The sequence below is a fragment of the Kogia breviceps genome, chromosome 4 (genome assembly GCF_026419965.1).
Source record: "Kogia breviceps isolate mKogBre1 chromosome 4, mKogBre1 haplotype 1, whole genome shotgun sequence".
NCBI lineage: Eukaryota > Metazoa > Chordata > Mammalia > Artiodactyla > Physeteridae > Kogia > Kogia breviceps.
Window position 1 is genome coordinate 170,511,696 of NC_081313.1, and position 20,991 is coordinate 170,532,686.

General features: G+C 51.1%; 1 protein-coding gene across 1 annotated transcript; it reads right to left on the reverse strand.

Annotated features, from left to right (window-relative positions):
* Nucleotides 1-966: 966 nt before the first annotated feature.
* IL12RB1 (interleukin 12 receptor subunit beta 1) lies at nt 967-20,572 on the reverse strand. The gene is made up of 16 exons (XM_059062501.2): nt 20,429-20,572; nt 19,533-19,595; nt 18,479-18,596; nt 17,891-18,060; nt 15,800-15,939; nt 12,642-12,675; nt 12,045-12,167; nt 11,204-11,286; nt 9,902-10,139; nt 7,155-7,322; nt 6,341-6,478; nt 5,814-5,969; nt 4,110-4,244; nt 3,098-3,203; nt 2,712-2,793; nt 967-1,975 (listed from the first exon to the last, which is right to left on the reverse strand). Exons 1-16 carry the CDS (start codon nt 20,487-20,489, stop codon nt 1,610-1,612), a joined length of 2,181 nt encoding a protein of 726 aa, XP_058918484.1. The 5' UTR covers nt 20,490-20,572; the 3' UTR covers nt 967-1,609.
* Nucleotides 20,573-20,991: the final 419 nt, after the last annotated feature.

The following is a 20,991-nucleotide window of genomic DNA, read 5'->3' on the forward strand; positions in this document are numbered from 1 at the left end:
TCCGGAGCCTGTGCTCCGCAACCGGAGAGGCCGCAACAGTGAGGGCCCCGCGTACCGCAAAAAAAAAAAAGAGAAAAAAACTTAACAACAAAGGCAGACTCTCAACCACTGCGCCACCAGGGAAGCCCCCCCATTTTTTTAAGATTTAATTTTATTTATTTTTGGCTGCATTGGGTCTTCATTGATGCGTGCAGGCTTTCTCTAGTTGTGGCGAGCGGAGGCTACTCTTCATTGTGGTGCATGGGCTTCTCACTGCGGTGGCTTCTCTTGTTGCGGACCACGGGCTCTAGGCATGTGGGCTTCAGTAGTTGTGGCACACGGGCTTAGTTGCGCTGGGGCATGTGGGATCTTCCCGCACCAGGGATCGAACCTGTGTCCCCTGCATTGGCAGGAGGATTCTTATCCACTGCGCCACCAGGGAAGTCCCCGTCCTATCTTTTTAAACCACTCAGTGATTTTCAATATTTAATACAATCAAACCTAATGAAAACTCTTTTTATATAAATCTTTAAAATTACTGGGAAACTAAAATTTAAATCCCATTCATAACTGCACTGCACAAATACTTGATATGCAATAATCTACATCTTCCCAAAGATGTTTTGGCTTATAGTAAGGTATTTTCTCCCCCTCCACCATAAGTTTACTGAACTTTCTCTTTTGTTTTCAGTTTTTTATTTTCTTCTACAATAGCTTCATATTTCTCCTCCATTTCTGCCAATTCTAGGCGAAGCAGCTCTATTTCTAGATTTTCTGGGGTAGCAGCTCCTAAGCAATGTTTTAAAAAATCCAAAGCACTATTAGGTTTCTCTGGTTCTTCATATAAGACTACCAATACCTTGGTCAGCGTGTCCAGCACCCCCGACTTCTCCAAGTACCTCCAGAACTGATGGGTGGCTTTGTAATGAGCCATAGTGAAAGAAGCAGCCGCGTTTCCATTTCATTTTTTATTTTATTTTATTTTTTCACCCCCATTTTATAGGGGAGGAGTCTGAGGCCAGGGAGGGGCCAATGCCCCCCTCAGAATGCTTAGAGGCCCCATTCTTTTCCTCACACCTAGATCCCCCAAGCCTGGAGACCCTGCAATGCAGCCAGGAACTCTGCGCCCAGATTCCCCATCCAATGCTTCTGGGACAGGATGCCCAGCCCAGGACCCTGGGATCAGCCTGAGACCCTTTGGGCCCCCCTCCAGTCTATCCCACACACCCCCAACAGGCCAACAGCGCCCTGCTCCATGGATGCCAGGCCCTGGACCTGGGTAGCAGCTCCCACTTCATGGCGGTTTCTAGGGTTCCCACCACAGGACATGTGGCAACCAGTTCTGGACAGAGTGGGTGTTGGTGGGGGGCACTGAGGCCAGAGCCTGGGCAGTGGGGATGGGGTCTGAGTTAACTCCGCCTGGGTTAGACTCCTGCCTGTGTTGTGTGGCCACAGGCCAGCCACTCGCCCTCTCTGAACCTCACTGAGGCTCACTGAAATAGGTTAATAAGACAGCCATGTACCTCAAGGCGGTTATGGGGATTCAGGGCATCACGTGTCTGGAAAGAACGGGCTGGGTATGCAATAAGCACTTAATAACCAACTGTCGTGATTGCGATCATTGGTCTTCCTATCTGTAAGAGGAGGCAGATGTTTCTGTTTCTCCCTGGGAACAGAGTTTGGGAGTCTGCCTTAGGTCTCCCAGGAGCAGCAGGAGTCCAGCTGCCTGAGTAGGGCTGTCCTCCAGACTGTCCTTCCGGCCAGGCCCCAGAGTCCCAGCGTCAGGGCATCCCTGCACCCATTTCCTGTCCTTCAAGGGCAGCTCCGTGTCCAGGGCTGGCTCAGGGGCACCCAGAGGCAGCTCCATCTTCTCCTTGAGAAACCCAGCTGTGTCCACGTCAGCTCGCTCTCCTTTGTCCCAGGATATGTTCACCACCAGGGCCTCTTGCTGGGACACCTCCTCCGGGAAGTCTGCCGGGCTGGTCCACTGCCAAACCTGGAGATGGACGGTGGGGTCAAGGCTGTGGGCAGGGCCCTATTTCCCATTCACACAAGGATGGAGTGGACCAGGTCCCTTCTGGCTTAATTCTCTAAAACCCGAGACCAATTCAAGGATCAGTTGGAAGGGCCCACCATTTCTCTTTGGAAAATTGCCCCTTCTCCTCTCTTAGTTGATGTGGTTGGGCAGGGCAGTAGCCCCACGCCAGCTCTTGCCATTGGCATGTGATCCTGGCCCAGCCAATCAGAACACTCCTACCCCCTGGTTCTAGTGATAGCCTAAGGGATGGGCATATGACCCAAACTGGGCCAATCAGTGATGTCCCAGAATTCTGCTCCAGTTAATGGGAATAATGGATACCCTGCTTCCACAGGGGAAAGGCTGAGCCTGCCTGAGATAGAAGCCTGAAGGGAGGATAGCACCACAAAGAGATGGAGTCCTAGTTCCTGGATCCAGCCATGCCTGAAGCCCACCACCCTGGAATTTTTTTTTCCATCAGGTTCCTTTGTGGAACTCACTTCAGTGCTGTTTCTGCTACTAGTAAATGACCCACATGAGGTTCCCCTTTGGGTTTCTATTTGCCTGACTATAAAATTGGACTGGCTTTTGGAGTCCTTGCACCAGTGGGTTGGGGGAAAGTAAAATGAGTTAATGCATGGCCATTACTCTTCAGAGCCCTGGTCCAGATATGGACCCAATAAACAAGGCCTGGAATTAGAAAGGGGGCCCTTACCTGCTTCCCCTGGCTGCCAGAGAACTCCACCGCAGTGCTGGCACAAGGTGTGGGCAGGGGTGGGCACAGGTGCCTTACAGCCCTGGGGAGGGAGGAGAACTGGTCAGTGCTTCTGTTCGTTCTTACGTTTTCATTGTTCTGACTTACGTTTTTCATCTCCATTAGGTTATAATAAAGGGAGTGAGAATGTGGCTAAGGGGTCAGGGGTATGGGAGACTGACAGACCCGGATTGAAATCCCAGCACTGTCACCACTGCTGGATGCCTGGGCCTGACTATCTGGGCCTCAGTTTCCTCATCTCCAAGGTGGACATAAAAACCTACTTGCAGGGAGCAGTTTTTACTATCACTATTACAGATCATCTCGGGGGAAGGGGTGCAAGTTACCTGTTCAAGCCGAGGTACCCAAAGATTCCCAGGAGAAGGATGCTCACGAAGCTCCCCAAAGATGCAAGGAAGATGGACAAATCGGACAACTCAGAAACCTGGACTTCTGGAAGCAGAAGAGCTTGGGCTGGGGGAGAGCCACCTCCTGCCTCTCATTGAGGAGGGAGTGGGAGGGGCGGGCCCTCCATCAACTCACTGCTGCCCCTGGCATACTGTGAATCCCTCTGTGCCTCAGTTTCCTCCCCTGTGAAGTGGGACCCCGCCTGCCCTGTGACTACAGGATAAAGCCCTGGCACACAATAAGTGTTCAGGAGACTGTAGCTCCAAAAGCCTGCAGGTAGGGTCTGTGTGGTTGCTCCCCCGGACCCAGACCAGCCCACTGCAAGCCCAGTCTGACTCACTGGTTCTCTCGGGACCAGATTTCACAACAAGGACAACAGACAGGGACCGTGGCAGGAACAGGGATCATCTGGCCTCCAAATCTCTCATTGCCACACCCCCCAAGACAATGGAGCCCAGATCCTTATGTTTGTGATGAGATATTCATTCATATTCATTCATTCACTCAATAAATAGCCCCCCTGCTCCCTTCCTTTCCCCAGGAGCCCCAAGGCTGGGGGAGGCAGAGCCCACACAGACACCCACACACACTCCCAAGGCGTCAGGCCAGGTAGGAGGGGCAGTGGGGGGGAGTGCCCAGAAGGAAGCCTGGAAGGCTTCCTGGAGGAGAGAGCTTTTGAGCTGAGTTTTGAAGGATGAATAGGAGTTTGACAAGGAGACCAAACATTCCAGACAGGGAGGCCTGCAAGGGAAAGGCAGTGTGAGAGAAGGTTCATGAGGAGAAGCTGCAGCAGAGGTGAAGGAGTTGGGAGCAGGTCAGCCTGCGACTTTCTCCTCAGAGGGATGCATGGGAAGCAATGGAAGCATGGAGGGTCAGGGCGGGACTGCTTGCCGACATGTGGGATGGGGCAGTGCATGCTGGGTAAGTACCCGGGCCTGCCCCCTCACTCACCGATGGTGAAGCGCAGGGGCTGGCTCCAGGCGCCCCGCCACTTGGCTGTGTCTGCTCGAACCTGCACCTTGTAGGCTGTGGCAGCCCGCAGGCCCTGGAGGGTGATCTGGGTCTCTGTGGCTTTCACTGACAGCTCTGTGGGCGGGAGGCAGCGTAGGTCCCTAAACCCCCTTTACTCTGGCCTCCACCCTGGGGGTGGGAGTGGGGGCTCACAGACATTTTGCTGAATAATCTTCCCTAAATGCACCCATTCATGTCAAACTTATTTGGAAAATATTCTTCATCAAAATATTCAGTGAATGATGTTGTTTTTTTCTCAAATTCTGGCCAATTTGCCCTTCACTCGCTCCTAGCCCACTCCTTTCCAACCACATCTGCCTTCTCCTCAGAGCTCCCTAAAAGGCACCAGGTTCAATCCCAAACCTCAGGGCCTTTGCACTGGCTGTTTCCCTGGCCTGGTTCACCCTTTCGCCAGATAACTACATGGTTTCCTCCCTCACCTCTTTCCCATCTTTAGGGACAAGGTTAGGGTTAACTTTGTCTAAGTTGTTCCCCGAGTGTACCCAGCACCTCAGCACAAAGTAGGATCTCAACAAGTGTCTGTTGAATTGGATGACTTTTTTTTTTTTTTTTGCGGTACGTGGGCCTCTCAGTGTTGTGGCCTCTCCTGTTGTGGAGCGTAGGCTCAGCGGCCATGGCTCACGGGCCCAGCCGCTCTGTGGCATGTGGGATCTCCCCGGACCGGGGCACGAATCCGCGTCCCCTGCATTGGCAGGCGGACTCTCAACCACTGTGCCACCAGGGAAGCCCTTGGATGACTTTTAAAAAATAAAGCACCCCATAAAATTCTTTAAAATGAGAATACAGTTGTTGGCTGTCATACAGAAGAAAAATTCCTAGAACCCTAAATCCATATTCGTTGTAAATATTCAAGAGGAATATTCTTCAAAAGAAGTTTCAGGGAAGTTGGTACATTTGGCCAAATGGGCATTTGGTGCATAAATCTTCAGCAATTTGACTTTTGGCAAACTGGTTTTCAGCAAATGGGCTGCTTCCAGCTGTGCCACTGTGAACAAGTCACCGACTCCCATTTGGCCTCATTTACCCCCTCTAAACAACGGAGGGTGACCAAGCTGATGGAAGAATGTCTATGTCTGATGCCGGAGCAGCGCCCGTTCCACCCGCCTCCCCACTACCCCCGCCTCCCGCCCCTGTGCTGGGCTCGAGGAGGGATGGCAGGACATAAACTCATGGTCTTGGCGGGCTGGCCTGTGGCTGAAGGAGATGGATGGGCGAGGCTGTATTCTTGCAAGGATATGTTACCCAGTGGGGAGGAAGAGGCTCCCAATGTGGGAAATGACAGGAAGTTCCAGCCCTGGTGAGACCTGCCCTGTACATCCTCATTTCTTTCCCTCCTATGGGGCAGGACGGGGCACCTAACTGAGCTCAAATCCAAGCTGGTTTCACCTTTGGGCAGGTGAATCCCTCTCCTGGCCTCAGCTTCCGCATCTGTGGAATGGAGACAGTCATCCCCGCTCCATGGGACTTGTCATCTAAAGGGCCAGTCAAGACCCTTGAGTCCAGCTCTATTGTTCCAGGGGTGTGAAAACCAAGGCCCAGAGAGGGACAGTGAGGTGCCCAGGGTCACACAGCAAGGCAGAACTCAAGCCCGGAGCCAGGCCAGGCCTGTGCTGCCTCACGTACCGGATACTTGGTTGCTGGCCTCATCCTGGCAGCGCACAACGTACTTCTTCAGGACGCCGGGGCAGGTGCTCAGCAGAGATGGTGTCCAGTCCACGGACACTGAATCCTGGCTGAGTTTCTTTACAGACACATGTTGTGGGCTCCCGGCCTCTGAGGCTGCAACCAACATCCTTTACCACGGTCAGCTCCAAGGGTGCTGGTTGAGTACTTCCTGCCTGCCCAGCCTGCTACTGTCCGGAGACCCAGGGAACCTTGGCCACACAGTCAGCTGTGTCTGGGTTTGTATCCCAGTTCCACCACCCTTGGTGTCATCACTTCCCCTCTCTGAGCCTCAGCTTTCTTACTATATAATGGTGCAATGCCTCTCGGAGTATCTTAAGAGTTGACTGAGCTGACTTCTATGTGTCTGGCTTCTGGCCGGGGCCTGATATGCAGTAGGTGCCTCTAAATGGTATTCCCCCTTCCTGATACCCAAGGACACTGCCGAGTCCCCTGGGGAGACCACCCTGCAGGTTTGGTCCACTCACCATTGCCTCCAAAGTGGTAGGTGGACAAGACAGTGGACCACGAGGTGGGCTTCTCCGGGTGTGCAGAGGCAAAGATAGTGATGCGGTAACACTCCTTCTGCCACATTGCCCCAGATGCTTGGCTCAAGCTGTGCGTCGCTAGAAGAATTAGCAAGGGCCAGACCAGTAAATAGATTGTGTCCCAACCTCCGCACCTGTGCCATCTGCCAGGAACTCTTAGAGCACTCCTACACATGCTTCAAAGCCCTTGCACCAATGTCCCCTCCTCCAGGATTCCATCCTCAGGCCCCTTCCCACCCCGTCCCCACCCCCTCCAGCAGAGCTCCTACTCTATGGTGCCGGGGTGTCTGCATCCAGCTCTGTCTCCCCTGGCTGGGAGCTCTTCGAGGGACAGGCTGAGACTGAGGCTTCCTGGGGCCCCGGCCAAGACCACGTCAGAGAGTGAGAGGCTGCTTGGGCCATTTGGCACCCACCCTTTCCCTCCAGAGGCCTCATTAATTTGCCACCTGCATCTTGCTAGCTGCCACCTTTCCTGGTAGGGGTGAATGTTTAACAAACACCCTGGGATGTGAGATTCATTACCCGCTGGGGCGTGACTTTCCCAGGGCTGAGCCCTGACACCCCAGGATCCCAGCAGGAAGCTCCAGACCTGCATGAGTGGGAGGGTCTGTCTTGGCCTGTCCCCACCTCTGTGTGACCTTGAGCAAGTGGCAAGACCTCTCTGGGCCTCAGACACCCCACATGGATGATGCCTGTAGGTTTAAGCTGACCAGGAGCTCTAATGGAGGATGCAGGGCAACCGATATTACGGTACCCATTCCAGCAGGGTTCCGGTCCTGGGGTGCCGTCAGGGTGCAGGTGGCAAGGCTCTCGTCCTGGCCCTGGGGCTGCCACGCAATGCAGTACGTCACGCCCTGGGCTCGGGCTGGCCAATGCATGGTGGTCCTGTTGGCTCCGGTACTAATATTCAGAACCCCTGGTTCTGGAAGAAGACAAGGGAGGCACATCAGAATAGCTGCCTCATGCTCCCCCCCCAACCCAAGGCTCCTATAGCCCCATCCCACCCTCTCGACAAGCTCTAACCCCCCAGGGCCAGGAGTGTCTGTATCTGGCTCTGTCTCCGTACGCTGGGTGCTTCCAGGATGGGGGCTGAGCACCGTGGGGACAGCAGGGGCTGTTTGAATGAATCGAGTCCTCCCCCAGCCTGACTGTGGGTTCCCTGCCAGGATGCCCACAGTCAATGCTCCCCTATGCTGCCACTACTACCCTGTCAGGCTAGTGGGCATCTCCTGGCCCAGCAGATGCCTGGCCACCCACCACCCACCTTGCCCAGCGGTGGGTGGCTGTGGTGGAGGAGGAACCTCCCGGCTGGACCAGAGCTCAGAGCCCCGAGGACAGACCCACTCAGCCCGCTGGGCTCATCTCTCCCAATCCCTACAGCAAGGGCACCTGTACCAACCTGAGAGGTGGGTACTGCTTCCAATTCGAGGGACAATAACTATCATTTATTGAGTTCCGACTGTATGTGCCGGGCCAGTGCCGAGCATTTTACAGGCGCCACTTTCCCACAAAGTGGGACCATGACCATCCCAATGATAAAAAAAACTGAGGCTCGAAGCTGGAGAGCCACCAGCCCAAGGTCACATAGCGAGGCCATGGCCCACACCAGACCAGGAGCTGACAGACTTGCTGCTGTGCCACCCTGGCAAGTGGCTTCATCTGTCTGAGCCTCAGTCATCTCATCTCTGAAATGGGCATCTTCCTAACAGCCCAGTTGGGTGCTCAGCAGATCAGGACTAAGGTGAAGCAAGCAGGGCACTTATCTCGGGCATGAAATTAAGGAGGCGCCAAATAACTCAGTCACCAAGATCAACACTCTTCTAATGCAATATTTTTTAAAAGATCAAAATGAACCTAAAAATATGTACTGAGTACTATTCATGGCTGCCAGACAATGGGAACAGCTCAAATGTCCGTCAGTGGAAAGACAGGTAAACAAAATGTGGCCCATCCACACGGTGGAATATTACTCAGCCATGAAAAGGAGTGAAGCACTGATGCATGCTACAATGTGGATGAATCTTGAAGCCATCAGGCTGAGTGAAAGAAGCCAGACACAAAAGGTCACATAGTATATGATTAATTTCTGTGACATGTCCAGAGCTAGCAAATCCACAGAGACAGAAAGCAGATTGGTGATTGTCAGGGGCTGGGGAAGGGGGATGGGGAGTGACTGCTAAGGGGGATGGGGTCTCCTCTTGGGCGTGATGAAAAGGTTCTGGAACGAAACAGAGGTGATGTGAATGTAATTACTGCACCAAATTGTACTTGTTAAAATGTTTCACTTTGATACGTGCACTTTACCTCAGTAAAATACGTTATGTTTATATACATACATGTAAACCTTAATTTTAAAATTTTAGATTTATTTTTTTGAGGTAATGCTGGATTATAATATTATAACAATAAAAACGTTTCATGTGTACAACATTATATTTCGACTTCTGAATACCCGACTGTGTGCTCACCATGAAAAATTTAGTTTCCATCTGTCACCATACAGTTGATCTCCTTTACCCCTCGCCTCCCCCTGCTTCTTCCCCTCTGGTAACGACTAATCCGTTCTCTATATCTATGTATTAGTTTTGGTTTGTCCATTTATTTAGTCAGTCAGTTGTTTGTTGGTTTGTTTGTTTGGTTGGCTGGTTGGTTGGTTTTTATATTCTACATCTGAGTGAAATCATAGGGTATTTGTCTTTCTCCAGCTGAATTGTTTCACTAAGCATAATATCCTCAAGGTCCACGCATGTTGTCGCAAATGGCAACATTTCATTCTTTTTTATGGCTGAGTAGTATTCTATTGTATACATGCACCACATCTTTTTCATCCATTCATCCACTGATGGGCACTTAGGTTGTTTCCATATCTTGGCTATTGTGAATAACGCTGCAATGAACATAGGGGTGCATATATCTTTTCCAATTATGTTTTCTTTTTCTTTGGATAAATACCCAGAAGTGGAATTGCTGGATCATATGGTAGTTCTAGTCTTAATTTTCTGAGGAATCTCCATACTGTTTTCCATAGTGGCTGCACCAATTTACATTCCTGCCAACAGTGTATGAAGGTTCCCTTTTATCCACATCATCGCCATTGATTTTTTCATCATGTATAAATATATGTATATATTTACTATATGTATACATGTATATAAAATGAACAAAATGTCTAGATTTTGAATAAAGACAGGATCAACCCTGTATTTGCACGACCCTGCCTTGCTTGCCACACCCTGATCTCGGCCCTGGTCCCAATAAAACTTTATTTACAAAAACAAGTGTTTTGCCTGGGCCACAGTTTGCCAGTGAGAATTTTTTTAACTATTACACTATAACGCTATGCATTTCTTAATGCTATGCATTTTGAATACTGACTTTACACACTCCTAAATGAGACACCACATTACATTTTTGTGCCTCACTTGCTTCACCCTAGTCTAGCTGAGGCTCAGAGTACATGCTCAGCTCCAAGGGGTCCCCCCACTGCCCAGCCAAAGGCACCTGAGTGGGTGTAGGCAGGAATGTGCCATGTCTGGTTGGGACCAAGGCCAAAGCGATTCCGGGAAACGACAGTCAGGTCATAGGCGGCACCCGAGAGCATTAGCTTTTTCCACAGGCGCAGAGTCCTCGTGGCCTTGGCCTTACATGGGCAGGACAGCATATGCAGGTGGACATGGTAGGTCACCTCCATGCCTGAGTCGGGACCGAGGCAGCCTTCCGGAAGCTCCAGCCGGGGCAGCTGTTGTGAGTGTGAGAGATGGTTTGTGGGGACCTGAACGTGCACATCGTCCCCGTGGGTTGACATCAGGATGCTGCCCACGAGCACAGGCTCATCCACGGGCCACAGCTGATGACATGTATGAAAATTTTTTTTAAATGGTCACCCTCGGGCTTCCCTGGTGGCGCAGTGGTTGAGAGTCCGCCTGCCGATGCAGGGGACGCGGGTTCGTGCCCCGGTCCGGGAAAGATCCCACACGCCGCGGAGCGGCTGGGCCCGTGAGCCATGGCCGCTGAGCCGGCGCGTCCGGAGCCTGTGCTCCGCAACGGGAGAGGCCACAACAGTGAGAGGCCCGCGTACCGCAAAAAAAAAAAAAAAAAAGTCAACCTCAGTGCTGGCAAGGCTGCTAGGAGACTGACAGATCCACTGCTCATTGGTTTAGGGGGAGGGGGGAATAATTTGGCAAAACCCACTGAAAGCCAGAGGAAAAAAAATGCTTCTGTCTTTGGACCCAGTTACTGCAAGCCTGGAAATTTTTCCTAAGAAAAGGAAGTCAAATTATAGGAAACCTAGGAAAAGAAGGAGCTTCACTACAGCTTTATCGTGCCAGCCCACTGGGGACCTGGCAGAATCAATTATGGTGAAGCCAGGGGTTGAAATGTATGGTGAGTTTGCCCCGACTCAGGCAGGGGATTTCCCCTCTGCACCTCAGTTTCCTCCTCTGGAAAATGGGTTCATTCGACTGTACTTAATGAGTTGTTTGGGGGACTTCAAAAAAATCATCTCCCATCCAGACCAGCAGAGTCAATTCCTTCCTGGCCTTCCAGCTTCCACGTGAGCCCCCCAAAACCTGCTCCCCCAATGGCTGCCAGAGGGAGCCTGTGAACACCTGAGTCCAGCCATATCCTTCCTCTGCTCACACACCCTCCATGGTTCCCCATTACCTTCAGAGTTCAACCCACAGTCCTTCCGGTCCCTACCACCTCCACGGCTCATCTCCCTCCTTTTAAGCACTTCCACTCCAGCCTCTTGTCTCCTTCTCTCTGTCCTCAGGCCACCCCACAGGCCTGCGATGGTCCCATTACCTGCTCATGCAAGGTCACCTGCCTCCTCCCATCTGGGCGGAGCTGCTCCACCGAGAACCTCACCTTGGCCTGTGGGGGTGGTTCTGCAATGAGACAGCAAGACAGTGACACTGGGGGCGGGGCCCTTGCTCACAACATCCTGCAGACCCTGGATGGGGACCTGGGACCTTTTCCTTCCCTCCCATGAAACACAGGATTCCATGGGTCGTTAAGTAGTTTTCAAAATCTGCAAACATGGAGATCCACTCCATGACAATGTGAATATACTTAATGCAACTGGCTAAAAATGGTTAAAATGGCAAATTTTATATTATGTCTTTTTTTACTACAATTAAAAAGAAAAATCTGAAAACAGCCATCAGAGTTGTTTCCCAGCATACGCACTTGGGTAGGCAGGAGGAAGCTCCAGCTCAAAGGGTAGGGGGACAAATCTTGACAGTCAACCCCCCCATCTCTCCCTCCTACCCCCACCTCGGGCCACGTCTCCACTCTGGAACTGCCCTGGCTCCAGCTTCCTGTGTCATTTGGGAAAATCTGCCTTCACGACACAGCCACTTGCACCCATCAGCTGCTTGTTCGGCTTTCAAAGAACAAAACCCACCAAACTAATTGGAAGGAGAGAAAGACTGATAAATGTTTTCTTTTTATTATGGATTTGCCACAGTTTACAAAGTGAAACTTGCCCACTGCCCTGCCGCCTTGCACTAATTTTCCCTAATTTCTTCGGCAGCCTTATTTCTAACATCCATCACCTTATTGCTAACACTCACCACCTTATTTCTAATACCACTACCATCTTTCTAACGCCTGTCTCCCTTCCTGTGGTGCAGGGTGCTCTCACCAGGGGGGATGCACACAGGGCTGCTCCAGCTGCTCCAGGGACCTCCGGGGACCCTCGGCCTCAGCCGTCGCCGCAGCTGGAATTCCTGGGCCGTGTCCATCTCCAAGGCGCAGAGGCATGACTCTGGGAGGAAGCAGATCAAACATCAAGCAAAGGGGCTGTCCCAAAGCCGGGAGCGCCCAGGGCTTGGCACTGGTCATCTAGCGATCATGCACATATTAAGCTCCAACTGTGCACACGCACTTATTGAGTGCCAACTGTGTACAAGCACTTATTGAGAGCTAATCATGTGCCGGACCCTGGGGACACAGCCAGAATAGGCCAGGTCCTGTGCTCTTGGGGTCTCAAGGATCACCCACTTCTTCTACTGTCTGGAGTTCAAGTCTCAGCAAGGCCACCTACTAGGGATGTGAACTTGGCCAAAGGCTTCATAAGCCCAAGCCTTTGTTTCCTCACCTGTGAAATGGGAATAATCCAATACTGAACTACAAGGAGGTGCAAACAAGCCTACAGAGAATTTAGCACTGGGCCTAGCACACAGTGGGTGCCTAATTAATGCTAACTTGCTACTGCTGTCGTTGTCACTATTATTCTCACCGAAGCCAGCATCATCCTGATGTCCACAGTCGCCCTAAAACAAGACCATATTTATACATTGTTTTACATTTGGATGTTGAAAATTCTAGCTGTTTTGAAAATTTCAACAATTAGTTTGCTATATGCAACATGGAACCCTGGATTGGATCTGAGAACAGACAGAGGACATTCTTGGAAAAGCGGGTGATAATCCAAATAAACTCTGGAGTTTAGTTCATAGCTAGGGACCAGTGACAGACAGAATTGGGAACGAAAGCCATTAACCTGTGGGGAAGCTGGGTGAAGGCTCTATGTACTTCTTTGTAAGTTTTCTGAAAATCTAAGATTATTCCAAAATAAAAACAAATTTTTTTTTAAAGACGTATTTGGGTGAATTTCCTTGCGGTCCAGTGGTTAGGACTTGGCACTTTCACTTCCGGGGCCTGGGTTCAATCCCTGGTCAGAGAACTAAGATCCCACAAGCCGTGTGTCGAGGCCGAAAATTTTTTTAAAATAATTATTTTAGGAGGCAAAATTATATTTTTATAATTTCCTTAAAAAATATTTTAAGAGACAAAACCTATCTGTCTGTGGTGTCGTGGATGAGGAGAGGCAAGTTTAGGACCCAGCTAGCCCCACACTCCCCGGCTGATGCTGAGAGGTCCCTGGACATCCTGAGCCTCAGTTTCCTCATCTGCAAAGGGGGGCTGAGAGGGTCCACTGCAGAGTGTGTTAGGGGGCTGGAGATAAAAAGTAAAGAGATGGGGCTTCCCTGGTGGTGCAGTGGTTGAGAGTCTGCCTGCCGATGCAGGGGACACGGGTTCGTGCCCCGGTCCGGGAAGATCCCACATGCCGCGGAGCGGCTGGGCCCGTGAGCCATGGCCGCTGAGACTGCGTGTCCAGAGCCTGTGCTCCGCAACGGGAGAGGCCACGACAGTGAGAGACCCGCGTACCGCAAAAAAAAAAAAAAAAAAAAAAAAAAAAAGTAAAGAGATGCCCCTCCCCAGCAGAAGTCCCATGTCACCTGCCTCTGACTGATCTGAACCCATTCACTTGATGGGAAAACTGAGGCTCAGGGAGGGGCACAACATTTGGAGGGAAGATGGGGCCCAAACTGAGGCAACTCCCTGGACTCAAGATGCTCCCAGACGAAAGAAAAGGAAAAAAAAAAAAAAAAAGATGGCTATAGACGCATAACGAAAGAAAAGGAAAGATGCTCCCAGGCTGAGGGAGGGGGAGACACCACAATTCAGAAGCTGGGGGGGGGTCTCTGTCTCTCCCAAACCAGGGACTCCTTGGGGACTTGGTCAGGGCTGAGGTTTCTTGCAAGCCTAGGCTTGCCCTGCCTGCAGGGGACAGAGGGGAGAATAGAGTAGCTGAAACATGAATGAAGGTCCAAAGAAGACATACAGATGGCCAACAGGTACATGAAAATGTGTTCAACATCACTAATCATCAGGGAAATGCAAATCAAAATCACAATGAGATCTCACCTCACACCCGTCAGAATGGTTACCATCAAAAAGACAAGAGATAACAATTGTTGGCGAGGATGTGGAGAAAAGGGAACCCTGTGGACTGTTGGTGGGGATGTAAATTGCAGCAGCCACTATGGAAAACAGAGGGCAAGTTCCTCAAAATATTAAAAATAGAGCTACCATATCATCCAGCAATACCACTTCTGAGTATCCAAAGAAAAGCAAAACACTGATTGGAAAAGATACATGCACCTTCATGTTCACTGCAGCGTTATTTACAGCAGCCAAGATGTGAAAGCAATCTTAGTGTCCATCGATGGATGAATGGATAAAGAAAATGTGGTACATGTATCAGTGGAATATTATTTAGCCATGAAAAGAAGGAAATCCTGCCATTTGCAACATGGATAGTCCTTGACGGCATTATGCTGAGTGAAATAAGTCTGACAGAGAAGGACAAATACCGTATGACCTCACTTACAAGTGAATTTAAAACAAACAAAAAACCAAACTCATAGGTACAGAGAACAGAGTAGCGGTTGCCTGAGGTGAGGGGTAGCAGGTGGGCGAAATGGGTGAAGGTGGTCAAAAGGTACAAAGTTATCAATATAAAATAAATAAGTCCTGGGGATGTAATGTACAGCATGGTGACTATAGTTAACAATACTGAACTGTATTGTCTGAAAAGTTGCTAAGAGAGTAGATCTTAAAAGTTCTCATTACTGGGCTTCCCTGGTGGCACAGTGGTTGAGAATCCACCTGCCGATGCAGGAGACACGGGTTCGTGCCCTGGTCCGGGAAGATCCCACATGCCGCGGAGCAGCTAAGCCCGTGAGCCATGGCCGCTGGGCCTGCGCGTCCGGAGCCTGTGCTCCGCAACGGGAGAGGCCACAACAGTGAGAGGCCTGCGTACCGCAAAAAAAAAAAAAAAAAAAAAAAAAGTTCTCATTACAAGAAGCAAAATCTGGAACATGCCTGTGTGGTGATGGATGTTAAACAGGCTTATTGTAGTGATAATTTCACAATGCATACAAATATCAAATCATGTTGTACACTTGAAACTAATATAATTTTGTATGTCAGTTACATCTGAATTTTAAAAAGGAGGGACTTCCCTGGCGGTCCAGTTAAGACTCTGTGCTCCCAATGCAGTGGGCAGGGGTTCAGTCCCTGGTCGGGGAACTAAGACCCCACATACATGCCACACAGCATGGCCTAGGAAAAAAAAAAAAAGGAAAGGAGGGCGGGAGGGAGGGATGGTGGAAAGGTAGTTTCCTGGAAGAGGTAGCCCTTGAGCTGGAGACTGAAGGTGGGTTGGATTCACATGTGCTCAGGTGGAGAGGAGGGCATGTAGGTGGAAGGAACTGCATATACCAAGGCAAAGAGGCTGGAAACCCAGGGCATGGGCAAAGAATGATGGCCATTCAAAAAGGGGCCAGAGGAAGCATGAGGCAAGTGAGAGAACCTAGGGCCAGCTGAAGATAAGGATGCCTTACTGAGGGTAGTGGGGAGCCATGGAGGGTGTGTGAGCAAGGGAGATCACAATCAGATCTTCATGTCAGAGAGACCCAGAGGCTAAACATGGGGCAAGAGTGGAGGCCAGGTGGGAAGGGTGATAGATACAGAGATTGCAAAACTGATGGGAGAGGTGTGAGGGTGCCCTGTGCCTGTGCGAACCCCTGATCTGGGGAATAAACTCACCAACTTCCATGGGCTGCCAGGTGTCCGGTGCCGGAACTGTACCTCAGCACCATCTTGGTGGGCTGGGGTCTCCCACTCCATGAGCAGCTGCCCCGCTGACCTGGACACCTTGATGTTTCGTGGGGGAGGGTCGTATTTAACTGGAAGCAGAGTTGGGGGTTGGGAAGGGGAAGCCGGCATGTGTGTGAGCTGTTGGTCCTGAAAATTCTGGAAATTCTTCCCATCAACCTCCTGGCCCATAGTAACCCACCAAGCTCCCAAAATTTGAATCAGGGACACCTCTACAGGTCCCATCTAAGCCTGGGGTTCTATGGGTCAAAGAGTTAAGATTTATACACAGGATCCTATTAGTGAAGGTGTCTTTAAAATATTAATACTCATTGCTGGCAAGGCTGTGGTGAGACAGGCACTTTTGTAAATTGCTGATGAGAGGGTAATGAACTGATTCTATTTTTTTCTGAAGGACTATTAGGGAAATCTTATTAACTTTTTAACCCCACTTCAAGGAGCCTGGCCTGAGGAGAGACATCTATCATGCTTTCTGCATCTCGGTCATGCTGTGCCTGCTTCTAGCTCAGGGTCTTTGCACTTGCTGTATCCTCTGTTTTGCTGTATCCACACGTCCCCATCTTTATTCCTACTGGATCTTTTTCATCCTTGAGCTGGAGCCCTCCCTGACCTCCCAGCAGTATCTCATCATGTGTAATGATCATGCCTTGTCCATTACCCTACGTGAATCTGGGCTCCATGAAGGCAGGGACAGGGTTGAGATTAGAGTGAGGAGAGTGAGGCAAGGTTGTACAAATACAGGGTCAGATCCTGTCTTTATTTGAAGTTCTGGGGAATTCCCTGGTGGTCCAGTGGTTAGGATTCTGCACTTCCACTGTGGGGGTTGTGGGTTCGATCCCTGGTCGGGGAAATAAGATCCCGCGTGCTGTGCAGCAAGGCCAAAAAAAAAAAAAATCTGATATTTGATTTGTCATAGCTTTTTTTTTTTTGCGTTAATATTGATTTTTTTTAATGTTGCATCATGGGACTTCCCTGGTGGTCCAGTGGTCAATACTCCGCACTCCCAATGCAGGGGACCTGGGTTCGATCCCTGGTCAGGGAACTAGATCCCACATGCATGCTGCAACTAAAAGATCCTGCATGCTGCAACAAAGAACCCTCATGTGACAACAAAGATCCTGTGTGCCACAACTAACAGCCAGCACAGCCAAATAAATAAATAAATAAATATTTAAAAAGAAAAGTTGCACCATGATATGGTTTATAATGATTCCTGAGGTTTTTTGGCATCCCCATAACATTTTGTGGCCAAGGAGGGTGCCTCATTGATCTCACCCTTGTCCCAGCCCTGTGCTATGACCTCCATTGGCCTTGCCCATGTCCCCGATGACTGAGCATGGCACACAGTAGCAGTTCAACGAGTATAAACTAAGTATATGTTATTGATTCGTGAAAACAGATTTTAAAGACCGAACACGGGGGACTTCCCTGGTGACGCAGTGGTTAAGAATCCACCTGCCAATACAGGGGACACGGGTCCGATCCCTGGCCCGGGAAGATCCCACGTGCCGCAGAGCAACTAAGCCCGTGCGCCACAACTACTGAGCCTGCGCTCTAGAGCGTGCGAGCCACAACTACTGGGCCCGTGTGCTGCAACTACTCAAGCCTGCGCACCTAATGCCCGTGCTCCACCAACAAGAGAAGCCACCGCAATGAGAAGCCCACGAACCGCAACAAAGAGTAGCCCCCATGCTCTGCAACTAGAGGAAACCCGCACACTGCAATGACGACCCAATGCAGCAAGAAGAAAAAAAAAAAAAACCTATAAGACCCAACAGGGTCTTGGCCACATTACAGTATCAAGGAGAAACCGGAAGCTACCTAAATGTTCATCAGTAGGGGATCCGTAAGGGGACCATGAAAGACTCTGCCAGGTTACATGACAGAGTTGGATGTAAAAACAGCTGGCAGCATCCAGCCCCTTGCCAGGGACCAAAAATTCCCCCAAGGTCTAGGCTTGGGGACCAGAGGCTTCTCTGGGTGAGGAAGTGGTAGTGGGGAGGAGGAGAACAGGGTGCTGACCTGAGCTGTAGAGCTTCAGGGTAATGTTGGGGGACTTCTCTGTCCAGTTGGCAGCCCGGGATTCCACCCAGAGAGTGACAGCGTGGAGCACGGATATGCCATCCTGGTCGGAGAACTGCAGCTTGGTGGCTGAGCCTGCGGCAAAGTAGCAACAGCGCCCAGGCTTGAGGCTGCGGGAAGGAGGGTGTTCGTACTGAGTCTCAGCGGTCACAGCAGATGATGTGCATCACATCCCAGTATCCTTTTCCTCCCCCTTTACTCCCGCTCCCCAGCCTGGGGGTTTCTTAGGGATCAACTTGGGACTAAGGGATTTGGAGGATCCCAGAGTCTCCTAACATGGGCTGCCACAGAGAGAAGGAAGAAATGAATAAATGGATGAGTAAGTCACAGGGTGAGGATGAAGCAAGGACCACAGGGATCCTAATTGCCGCCCAAACTGGACACCCACCCATACTGACCCCACAACACACATCCCCAACCCTCCCTTCTGACATGAGAAACTGAGGCCCAGGAAGAGGCAAAGACACTGCCGAGGTCATACATCTGAGAGTAGAGGCAGGGGGTCAGGAGCAAAGGCAGGATCCTCACCAGCATCTCAGGAAGTGGCTGACCCCAGCTGCGGGGCCCTCATATTCCCAGGAACATTCGTAACCAGCGTTGCTGAGTATCCGGTAGCAGTTTAGGTCTCGGGGGCCCGAAGCTAAGCCTGGAGGTTTGAGAACAGATTAGAGTGGGGGGGGGGCGGGGTCCTCAAACTGACACACCCCAGAGAGGAATCTTTGTGACACTTATGCAATCCGGTGTCACCTCAGCCTAAGCACGCTGTGACTTCCAGCACCTTCCTGTGCTCTTCCCTCCTGTCTCCTGCCATCTCCTTTGCACCTCCTCCTCCAGCCACTTCAGCCTCCTCACTGGTCCTCAAACACACCAGGCTCACTTCTACCTCAGGACCTTTGCATGTGCTATGCCCTCTGCCTGAAATGTCCTTGCCCCAGATCTTGACATTCCAATTTCTCCTTCAGTGTCACCTCCTCAAGCACTAGGATATTTGAAGCAGCCCCCTCCCTCTCCATCCCTCACCCTGCTCTGTTTTTTTCATACCACGTCATTGTATTCAGGATATGCATTTGTGTGCCTCTTGCCCACCTCCTGCACTAGGCTGTGATCCCAGGAGGACAGCTGGGCTCGCAGCTGATTCCTTCATGTCTAGAACTGTGTCTGAACGTAGTATGTGCTTGGTAAATATTTCTTGAACAAAAGAATAGATGAAACGCCTTGCCCAGTGGCAGATTAGTGAGTTTGTTACAAGCATGAATGTCCCAGCAATGCTTGCCTCGCAGCAACTTCAAAATGTTTAACAGCTGCTTAGCCCCACATGCTGACCAATCAGGACGGATACAGACACCAGTCCTGCGACTTGGTTAGGGAGCAGATGAGGCTTACGGAGTAGATGAGGCTTACAGAGGTGACTGCTCCAGGACACCTGAGTTTGGTGAGGACGGGCCATCAGGCTGTCGGGTTGGGGCTCCTGAGACCCCAGTCTTTGGCTGGGCAGGAGGGAGCTGAGGGAGTGGCTGCTCAGGACGGGTCAGTCAGAGCCCAGTACAACCCCTTCCTCCCACGATGGGGAACTGCCCCAGACCTGAGTCTGCATCCGGATACGGCGGATCCTGAAAACAGCACCCCGTGGTGCCACAGGCTTCAGCTGCAAAGGCAATGAAGAGATAATGACAGTCTCAGCCTTTCACTGCAGGGGAGGGGGGCTTGCCCAGTGACCATCCATGCACCTGCCCACTTTCCCATCCTTGCACCCACCCACCCATCCACATTTCCATCCATCCATTCATCCATCCACCCATCCACTCATCTATTCAGCCATCCATCTTTCCACCCACCCACCCGTCCATCCATTCTTCCATCCACCCATCCACCCACCCATCCAGCTCTCGGGCCGCTCCTCTAAAGCAATCCAGGGTCTCCTGTACCTCTCCCTTTTGCTGGCCTCCAGCCCTGCCTGACCTCTAAAAGCCCTGAAACTTTGCCGATCTCCAGTTTACGGAGAGGGAAACTGAGGCACAAAGAAGTTGCTCGAGGTCATGCAACAGCAGAGCTGGGATGAGAGTCCAAATCTAGTCATCTGCTGGGGGCTGGGTCCCTTCCCATTCGATTCCACAAGATGGAGAGAGAGTATGTATATTACATACACTGGGTACATAACACTATATTTTATATATATATATTACATATATACTTGGTCTTTACCCCTTCCTTAGCTATTTCTCATTAAACTCTGGGATGTGGGAACGATTCAGAGCTTCAGCCCACTCCACAGAAGACAAAATCAAGACCAGAAGGGAGATGCCCAAGTCTGACATCAGAATCTATGATTATCCAGCTCACATTTGACAGAGGGAAAGACTGAGGCACAGAGACACAGAAACAACCCTGGGAACAACCGGGTCCACAGCCCTCCACATATACACACACAGCCCCCCCGCCCCGGCAAGAAGAGCTGTGACTCCAGGGTAGGGGACTCACCGCCCTGCCGAGGGAGCAGGAGGAGAAGGAGGGGGACCAGCCTGGTCACCCATTGCCCCATTAGGTCCTCGAAGAGGGCGGCAGCCCCAGACGAGCTTCTGTGCTGCTGGAGGGGCCCCAGCCACCCAGTCCTCAGCCAGGAACACATTAAAGCTTAGCAAGAAAAACTAAAAAGAAAAAAAAGTTAGGTGTCATGGCCCCTCCCAGGGAAAGTCAAAGTGAAAGAGAAACCCAGGAAGTCAGCCTGGGGGTGGTGGCCTCATTCAAACCACAAACCCACCCGAGCCCTGGACCCTTAGCCCCAGGTTCCGGGGGGTCTTTTCTGCTGGCCCCAGACTGAAGCTGGACACTGGGTGAGAGCCCCATGGGTGGCCTGGGGCTCTGTGCTCTTGGCCAGGTCTCCAGCCCTCTCTGGTCCACTTCTGAGACTTAGTAGCTAAATGGGAGGCCAGGGTCTTCAGACGTCAGAGTTCACTCTCCCAATAAATTGTTATGAAGTGCTTGCTTGTAGGCTGGGCCCTCCGAAAATGTCCACCTCCCCATTTCCCGAACTCCAGCCTCAG